This window comes from Gastrolobium bilobum, unplaced genomic scaffold (assembly GCF_033153095.1).
Source record: "Gastrolobium bilobum isolate Gb01-03AN ecotype WA unplaced genomic scaffold, APGP_CSIRO_Gbil_v1 utg35809, whole genome shotgun sequence".
Lineage (NCBI taxonomy): Eukaryota > Viridiplantae > Streptophyta > Magnoliopsida > Fabales > Fabaceae > Gastrolobium > Gastrolobium bilobum.
Genome location: NW_026896725.1, coordinates 98,895 through 109,173, shown reverse-complemented (window position 1 = coordinate 109,173; position 10,279 = coordinate 98,895). Strand labels below are relative to the sequence as shown.

Sequence of the window (10,279 nt, the reverse complement as noted above, 5' to 3'; positions counted from 1 at the left end):
TATATATATAGAGCTTATCATTTTTCAAGCTGACTGAGACAATGTTATCTCCGGCTACTAAATCATAACTGTACAAAGATGAATCAATGGTGATAAAGGAAGAGAGAAAAAAAAAGAATCATAACCATTCAAAGGTAAATCAATTAATATAAAAAAATAAATACGTAATTTTGGGATGGTTGGAGATAACATTATCTCAAACAACTTGAGAAATATTTTTCTTATATATATATATGTGTGTGTGTGTGTGAATGATTCATTTACAAATTTTTTCTACAAATTATACTAAGTATAACCGGTCATACTTTTTTCTATAAATTACATTAAATATAACCGGGCATACACTCTTGAATGAAGTATGACCGATCAGATATAATATAATTAGTAAGAGTTTGTAAACAATATATATATATATATATATATATATATATATATATATATATATATATATATATATTGCTTCCGTAATTCAACCTCAAACTTCAAACCAATCACTTTTTAACCACCATCGGCCATCATCGGGTCATTAATATATTTATTGAATTCAAATGAACTTTCTTTTAGGTACAGAAATTATATGATATCATATTAGATAGATTAGACAAATGTTAATAAAATCGGATCCATATGGTCGGATGAATCCGGAAATCGATAAATTGATGATATAATCGATCCGGTTGAAGCAATGGACTGACCATGCATAAGAATCGGTGTGATTTGGCTGGTTTTTATGAGTATGAGTTTTTTTTTTTTTTTGGTAGATTAGTATAAATTATTTTTAAAATGAAGATAAGCTATCACAATTTATAAATTGGGGAAAGTACTTCTTATGTGATTGCAGAAGAGAAAAAATGCAGCAACACAGGATACGCGTCCGAATTCTGTTTTTTTTTTTGATAGAATCTGCACGTGTATCCTAGTGTTAAAAATTTGCTATAACTTTTCTCATCAACAATCACATGAGAAGCGACGGACCCTTGCTTCAGAGAAAATGAACGTATCTGGGGAAGAGCTACTTGCCATTGATGTCTTTGAGGTCAAGGATGTGATCCCAAGTTCAAAGTCATTATTGATTACATATCTATTTTTAGTAACTTTATCCATTTTTTTGTCAAATAAATATCTTTAATTTATAAAGAATCCGTTCCGGACAATCTTTATTTGAAGGAAAATTATTTGTCCTTTTAATTACTCTCACAAATAAATAAGATTCACATCTTTATTTTTTTGTCCACTTTCTTTCTTCCATTATTTATCTTTTTTTTTTACCACATAATTTTATATTCTTTAAAATTATATATATTTTTTTCTTATTTTAATTTTAATCATGTCTATTGGTTAGTTACAATTTATAATCCGTAAGCCGTGACGTTAGCAATAATGTTTTCATGTTGATTTGTCTATCTTATTCATATTTTCAATTTAGGGAAAAGTGTCTATACATTTAAATTACACAACTTACATCCTTTCACTCTCACAAAGAGGTGGGACCCACAACTTTATTTTTTTTGTCAACTCTCTCTCCTCCTTTATCTATCTCTTTCTCTCTCTTAAAATGACACAACTTTGCATCCTTCAAAATTATACACACTTTTCCCTCCAATTTATATCGAAATGGGAGAATCTTTATTTTAATTTTAGTTAATTATGTTTGTTATTTATAGCTTATAGTCCGTCACCTGTGACGTTAGCAATGTTGTTTTTTTTCATATTGATTTGTCTGTCTTATTCCGCTTAGGTTTTATCTATCACATGTTCGAGTGAACATGCATGTAGTAGTTTAAGTGCTGTTTTCCTTATTTGTCTTGTGTCAGCACTTTATTTATTATGTCTTCCTTAGGAAAGTATGTTCTCACTCCTCCCCCTACAGTGACTGTAACAGTAAGCAGAACTGTGCTATTTCTCTTTTGAGACTGTTTAGTTTCCTTATCTGTTCGTTTGTTGCATAAATCAGTATTGCTAAAGAAGAAAACAAATCTTGTTTTTCAAATTGGATGGTAAAGTTTAAGACTGGTTTTCCTACAAATTTAAGACTAATATAGTTAGTTACCTTGTGGAGGGTTAACATTGAAATAATAAAACTGCATATACCCTATCCTTACTTTACGCTGCTCGAATCGTAATAGTCGAATAATTAATAACTTACGGATGGTGGGTTTCATTTATATTGTTTCCTTTTTTTTTTTTTTTTTTTTCTCCCCGTTTTAATATGAAGGTGTTTGTGGTTTTCTGTTGCAGTTACTCCATCTGGGGTTAGGAAATGAGCTATTAAAGTATCATTGGTGAAATCTGTGGAGTGTTTGTGTCAACTGAGTGGGCCAAAGATGGGTTTTGAACCATTAATTTGGTACTGCCAGCCAGCAGCAAACAGTATTTGGGAAAAAGTAGTGGATAATGTTTTTGGGTCCTATACACCTTGTGCAATTGACACACTTGTTATCTCCATCTCCAATTTGGTTCTTATGGGCCTGTGCTTATATCGAATATGTCTTATCACTAGCAATGCCAAAGCTCAGAGGTTTCGTTTGAGTTCAAATTACTATAATTATGTTCTGGGAATGTTGGCTGGTTACTGTGCTGCTCAGCCTTTATGGAGATTGGTAACTGGAATTTCAGCCTTCAATCTGAATGGGGAAACTGGTTTTGCTCCTTTTGAGGTGGGTTTTTCATGGATACTCCAATTACTATAATTATATTCCCTTTGTGCCTGGAATAGTGGTAAAATTATTCATTTGTGACTGTTGAGATATATAGTCCCACATTGGTTGTATGTCCAACTAACGTGGAGTTTATAAGGTCTTGGGCACTCCCACCCTTAAAGTTAGCTTTTGGGGTGGTGTATCCCAAGGTTCTTTACATGGTATCAGAGCCTCGCCGTCCCCCATTTTTTCTTGTGGCGTTTCTTAGCATAGGTAGGCTGAGTCTGTTGCATTGTCCACTCTTCAAGCCCAATGGGCTCTCGTGTGAGGGAAAAAATTGGAGTTTATAAGGTCTTGGGCACTCCCATCCTTAGAGCTAGTTTTTGGGGTGGTGTATCCCGTGACTGAAAGGTAATGGGTTAGAATCCGAAAAACAGCCTCTTTACATTTGTGCAAATGTAAGACTGCATATAAGGATTGTCCTTACCCCATTTCATTAGTCAGGGTTTAACGGGGAGTGATTATTTTTATATTACCTTTGCATGAATATACAGTAGTTTTTGTCACTCAGTTGATATTTCATAATGGCTTTAGAGTAAAAATGCAAAAGAGAAATGTGTACAATTGGGCTGGAAGAGCAAATTAATCCCCTTCTGTTTCTGTGTTCTTGCAGATAACAGCTTTGATCATTGAAGCACTTACTTGGTTCTCAATGATAATTCTTATCCTCTTGGAAACCAAGGTTTATATCCGACAATTTAGATGGTTGGTGCGGTTTGGAGTTATCTATGTTTTGGTGGGAGATATTGTAATGCTTAACCTTCTTCTGTCAGTGAAAGATTACTGCAGCAGGTTAGCTTTTAATTTTAAGTTAATAGTGCATTCTATTTCACATTTTCTTTGTAATTATAACTTTTTTTTCCCCCATTTTTTAAGCAGTAATATATACAGTAAGCTGTGATTGCTTTAGCAGCATCATGTGTTTCTCCTGAAATAATTTATTTCAATGTGATGTAGATACAATATGAAATGTCTGTTAACAATAAGCCTGCTCACTTTATTGACAATAATAATAAAGGGTTCCTTTAGCTTATATCTTTTTAATATGCTGTTTCATGATTTTTTTTTCCCTTTAAATGTATTACTGAGATCATGTAAATATTTGGAATTTTGTCTAACTTAAATCTATAATGGGGTCTGAGAAGGATATTAAAATAATGAATGTAGGGCGCCAGCTTGAGATTTTTATGCATGGAAGAAAGTCAATTGAATTTGAATTTAAAATTAGATTTTTTTATTTTATTTTTTTTCAAAATATGAAAGCATATCGGTTATTTGTTAAAAGTTTATGACCTTCAGTGTATTATGGTTAGGATAAGCATCTGATTCCAGAGAAGAGGAAATGAATTTTGGACTTTCCATTCTTGATTGATGCTGGAATATATATTTTTCATGACAAAGGAGCTTCTGTATCAGCTGAATAATAAATTACAGCAGTTTTAGGTATCCTACTTCAATCATTATGATCACAAGATAGGTTCCACAATTAATGAAACTACAAGCATAGGGTGTATCAGTATTACTGAAACACTGGAAGTAGTCTTTTTTGCTAGAAAATGTTTATTTCTTCTGGCAGCAATTTCATATGCTTACATAATCAAAATTATTGCAAAATCTCTACTCAATCATTTAAATAACCCAAAAATTATCAAATTTAGCATGATTGTGGTGGATATGAAACTTTTGTTAAAGACAACAATTCATTTATATGATGATCCATATTCAACATAGTTATTAATGTAATGAGTGCATCTTCATGTGGTATCCATGCAGTAGCTTATATAAAGGTAAACCCGTTGGTGTATGCAGCACCATATTTATGCCTTTATTTCCTTTTTGCAGATCTGCCCTGTTTCTGTACATTAGCAGTGTTACCTGCCAGGTACATTTCTGATTTTCCCTTCTTTTAACGAAGTTCAATATTGCTATATCATTGAATCAGTCAGATGCATCACCATGAACTTATTGTGGCTACTTTTCTGATGTAGGTGTTATTTGGCACCTTACTTCTTGTTTACATGCCTAATTTGGTTCCCTATTCTGGCCATATAATAATGCCAACTGAGGAACCTGACAATGGTGTATATGAACCACTTTGTGGAGAAGATCAAGTTTGCCCTGAGATGTATGGCAATGTATTCTCTAGTGAGTAATCCCAGAACTGGACGTGTTTATAAGTCATAGTGTTATGATCCCATTTGCAAGGTATGGGACTTGAAGTCCCACATTGGTTGTATGGGCAACTAATATGGGGTTTATAAGGCCTTGGGTACTCTCACCCTTTGAGCTAGCTTTTGGGGCAGTGCATCGCAATGTTCTTATCAAATGGTCTCAAAGCTTTCCACTATATCTATTGGTTGCAATCGAGCGGCGTGGCTGGTGACACCGGCATTGCAGTGATTTTATAATTTCTTTCTCTGACTACAATTTCGAGTGTTTTTCCAAAGAAGGGCATAGATAGATTTCATTTGATATTTAGAATGATTTTGTTGTCAGTGAGACTCTACACTTGTTATTATTTTTCCTTTCCTGTGATTTTTCTTGATCACTGAAAGAGTGATAAAAAAAAAACAAAACAGAAAGTAACCAATTTTGTGGGTGTTGATTATTGTTAGAGAATAATATAAACCATTAAAAGGGCCCTCACCCAACAACTTAAGTTGTTGGGTTGAATTGGTTCTTTACAATTATCAACATTACAAATTTTGGGAAGAGGGAAGGAGTAGCATAAAACTGTGTGGCAACATAGGTTGTGTTTTTTGGTTTGTTGAATAACATGGAAAAGAATGTTTAAATCCATATGTTTCAATTACACAGCAAAGGCTCTGTTATATAGAGCAACTACAACAATTATATAAGACTAATATAACTGTGTGAGACTTCTTATCAATCTATTTTCAATACTTCTAATTTGTTGTTTTCCTTTTTAATGCTATTAGGCAGTCTCTATCCGTGTAACTTTATTTACTAATAATGCTTTATACATCCTTTGAAGGATTAAGTTTTGGATGGATAACTCCACTCATGCAACAAGGCTACAGAAAACCCATCACCGAGAAGGATGTTTGGAAGCTAGACAAATGGGATCATACAGAGACATTAAATGAAAAGTTTGCAATCTTTCTCCTTGCTAACTGTATGAAATTCATGTATATGTTATATGCATAATTTAAAGTACTTTTGGTTTCTGCAGATTCCAAAAATGTTGGATGTTAGAATTCCAAAACTCTAACCCTTGGCTTTTAAAAGCATTGAACAATAGCCTAGGAAAAAGGTGCATTTATCTTCCCTCTTAATTGTTTGATCGTTATTCTGACTCTTCAAGGTGGCCTTAGTAATACTGTAGTCTCCTTTTTTATTTGATTTGGCTTGAATGTTTGGTCAGGTTTTGGTGGGGAGGCATCTATAAGGTGAACTTTTGCCCCCCAGTTTTTTGATCTTTAACTTAACTGCTTCGTATGATCAGTAAACATTTTCACATTGCAAGTTGCTTCTGATTGCGGGTTGAAAGGATTATTTTCTCACTATAATTTATACCAAAATAAGATAATTTAAATTGATAAAATTAAAATTGCCGACCCCAACTAGTTTGGGATAAAGGTGTTATTGATGTTGATGTTGAAAATCAAAATTAGCTAAGCATGACAGTTATCATAGGAAATACTTATCATGTACAATGTACTTCTTAATGAAGCCAGACAATGTACAGAGCTACAGGATACTTTTACATTTTCTAGCAGCCAGTAATCTCATTAGAGTTCAACTTATCATCTACAAGAAATACATGCTCTATATATAGAATTGTATTCAATGCAAAGTATGAAAAAGTTGTACATGATAATAACATTGTTGAATTTTCTGGGTGCTGACTCCAATGAAACTTGGAAATTTTTAATAATCTTTGCAGATTGGTAATGATCTTTCTCAGTTTTTGGGGCCTATTTTGCTGAACCATCTCTTAAATGTAAGTTTATTTCTTCCTTACGTCAAATTGGATTTATGTGGAGATAGAAGATACAGAGTGCGAACAAGCACAATGATTATTGTGATAAATCCAAAAACACATGCACAACATGGAATAGACATGACGAATCAAAAAAATGGACACACAAGTAGGGGTGTTAACGAGCCCACTCGAGCCGAGCTTTGATCTTAAGAGGCTAAGCCTGTATTTAAATGTATCAGTCTTAAATATATCAGTCTGACCAAGCCTGTTACCTGTTATAAATATAACTATCGGCCTATGGCCTGACTTATTTACAAAAAATAAAAGCTTGGTTTAGCCTGTTTAAATAAAATAAGACAACAAAAATTTATCCAAACAGAATATACAATCAATAACACTAGTAATTCCATAAATATTCATAAATTCAATGTATATCCAAACAACTTAATATAGAACCAAAATCATTCAAAAAGTCTGTTTAACCAATAAAATGGGGTGAAATGGATTGAGGAGAAAGAGAGGGCTATTACAAGTAGTATAAAAATATATATATATATATACTAGGCCAGCCTGAGAGGCTTTAAGGCCGAGCTTTTGAATTGGAGCCTGAGGCCTTTTTATTAGACGAGCTTTTATACAAGTTCAAGCCTAGTGCCAACAACCAATTTTAAACATGTAAGCTCAGATCTTCACGAGCCGAGGCAAAGGCTCCTGATTTGTTTAGCACCCCTACACACAAGAATTAACATTTGTCAACTCACATGCCTATTAGTTTGGAGATCATATCATTCTCCACTGAAGAGAAAAATACCAACATGTTTGACAGATCATTTTATATCCAATGCTAGAGGACTGTCCCATTGAATATATATTCAGACTATAATCTAATTATGCAGAATAATCTATCTCATAAATTTATTCATTAGTCAATGTAGACTATATAGCGTTGTCACAGAGACTAAAAAAGGAAAAAAGTGATTGGGAAACCCAAGAATAATATGGGATATCACAAAAAATAATAAAATTAAAAAACAGAAAAGGAAACAATAGTATGTTTGAATAGGATTTTTTTTTTTTAAAAAAAAAAAACTGTTTTGAATATAAATTCTGAAAGTAGAAAAATAATTAAACTTGTTTGAATATGGTTAGATTCAAAGTTATAAAGAAGTTATATTTATTTATAAATTATTATTAATGAACTTTCATAATTACAAAATTATTATCATAAAATAATTTAAAATTTAAAAAATTAAATTTATTTATAAAAGTGTCATTAATGAATCCTCATAATTATAGAATTGTAATTGCAAAAATAATAATAATAAAATACATTTTTGAAAACATCTCTAGGTTGTTCTTTTTTAGTTTTAAAAACTAAAAAACAGTTATTGTTTTGGCCTTTAGGAGTTATTTTACTGACCAATCCTTTTGAAATAAGTTTTTTTTTTTTAATTCTAAAACCTAAAAAACTATTTTTAGAAATAGAAATCAAACAGACCAATTGACTCTAATCCCTATAAGTATGTATTTCTGAAATTCTAAGATTCTTTTACAACCGAATACATTTTCTATTTTTTTTTTTAAAGTTTTTGTGAATATCTAACATTAATCCAGCAGAAACTCATTGGATTTCTAAGTGGAAAATAAATAAATAGATACACACACAGAGGTATATATAATATAGTTTGTGCCCTTTTTTAAATGATAATTTTGTTGTTATGTTTACGATTTCAGTTTTACACGAATGTTTATGGCTTGTTCTAGCTCCATCATATTTTTTGACTCTTATTTTGAATGACAGTCAATGCAAAATGGAGATCCATCCTGGATTGGTTACATCTACGCCTTCTCCATATTTGTTGGAGTGGTATGGCTACTCTCTCTTATAATTTAAAGAGTTTTGGTCCAATTAACACAGGTTCTGGTGAACCTTGTAGAGTTAAATATAAATGAGGTTTTCCTTTTTGTTTCTTTCTTTCCCTGCTTTTTCTAGCTTTAGTTATACATACCAATAGATAAAACGTCAATATTATGGAACTAAATAATTTGTAGCAAGTTATTCTTCTCTAGTTGAGGTGCCTATAAGTGATCGACTAGATCAGGGTATTGGGTCAATGGGTTACTGGTTCAACCGCTTAAATTGAATTTATGAAAAGATATATAATAAATATAAAAATTGAAGTAATATGACAACCAAGGTAATTTGACTTGGTAGTTAACATATTGTAATATCCCCGTCTCGAACTGGTTCAATTAACATACATATGATATTTAAACATGCATTAGCAGAAGTTTTACTTAATCTTTTAACTCGATTAGCGGAAGTACGAGCTAACTTTTTTTCTTTTCTTTTCTTTTAATTCACATGATATATTGCAACACGTACATCTTTTCTTACTTGTTTATAACATACTTTCTTTCTTTCTTTTCATTCTATATTACATCCGTGATCAATGACCATAATCAAAGATCACATACCATCAGGATATAACCACAAGTGTCATTCCAGACGGAGTCTCAAATCGGACAGTGTTCCGTTTGTTTCTCGGATAAACGGGGATATAATCCCACTCTCATAATGTCCTGATAAGCACAAGCATCATAATATATCAAATATATATCACATATGACTATAAAATCCATCCATGGGCGCATGCAGACAAGGCTCCGTGCCTCTAAATCTAACAACATACAATAATCACATATTAGAATATACCTCATCTCATAATAATGCCTGAATTCTAAAATGTACATGCATAAAAAACAGAAAGCATATACAGCACATATACATGCCATATACATAACTTTGGATCAGACATCATGATCCCTAAATAAATAGAGCACAAATACAACCGTATATGCTCTCCAAAAATAACATCTATAATAAATAGTAGCCTCTGGCTACCCAAAACTCCATATCCTCATGCTAGTACCTCTAGCCACGGGTAGGGTCCTTGCCCCATGAGGGCTCTCCAGCTAACAGTGTACCTGAAATCATATCCCCAAGCGAGGTGAGAGACGAATCTCCAGTAAGCTCCAGGTTTATAGAGAACTCTCCATACCCTATACCAAACATCATATACATCATATATCATACTGTACTGAACATATCTCATATAACATCTCTGAAGTACGCAGTCATTCCCCAAGGATCTTTCTCCAAGTGAAAATCAACGCACTTATTCCCAAGGGTCTCTCCCCTACATGGAATATCTCATATCTCATTGGTGCACACCGTTATTCCCAAGGGTCTCTTCCCTACATGGAGTTGATGCACACCGATTCAATGGCCAAGAATCATTATACATATCACATAAAACATGCCATATCACATAATCATATAGCTCTATATGAATGCATCTATATCATATATCACATACTTATCATACAACCCGACCATAGTTTGTACACTATGGCGGAACACAAAGTAGGAGCGAACCCCTTAAACATAGAGCTTACCTCTTGAATCTGTTTAAATGGCCTACCCGAAATATGAGTTACCTAGCCTCATTTGATGTGGGATCCTCAACAAGACTCCTAGGCGCACCTAGAATAGGGAATCCACACAAATATCAGTAAAATAGTTCAAAGTCAAGTAATTAACCAGACACACCATTTATTGATTTCATCTTTT

General features: G+C 32.7%; 1 protein-coding gene across 1 annotated transcript in view; it reads left to right on the top strand.

Annotated features, from left to right (window-relative positions):
- The first annotated feature begins 1,868 nt into the window (after nucleotides 1-1,868).
- Nucleotides 1,869-10,279, top strand: part of LOC133301658 (ABC transporter C family member 12-like) — a 39,831-nt gene continuing 31,420 nt past the window's right edge. Inside the window, exons 1-10 of the mRNA XM_061501314.1 lie at nucleotides 1,869-1,881; nucleotides 2,239-2,657; nucleotides 3,313-3,491; nucleotides 4,542-4,581; nucleotides 4,688-4,844; nucleotides 5,695-5,809; nucleotides 5,893-5,973; nucleotides 6,085-6,109; nucleotides 6,607-6,663; nucleotides 8,447-8,512. Coding sequence (XP_061357298.1) covers nucleotides 2,325-2,657; nucleotides 3,313-3,491; nucleotides 4,542-4,581; nucleotides 4,688-4,844; nucleotides 5,695-5,809; nucleotides 5,893-5,973; nucleotides 6,085-6,109; nucleotides 6,607-6,663; nucleotides 8,447-8,512 — 1,053 coding nt within the window. The 5' untranslated portion in view covers nucleotides 1,869-1,881; nucleotides 2,239-2,324. The remainder of the gene's footprint in view (nucleotides 1,882-2,238; nucleotides 2,658-3,312; nucleotides 3,492-4,541; nucleotides 4,582-4,687; nucleotides 4,845-5,694; nucleotides 5,810-5,892; nucleotides 5,974-6,084; nucleotides 6,110-6,606; nucleotides 6,664-8,446; nucleotides 8,513-10,279) is intronic.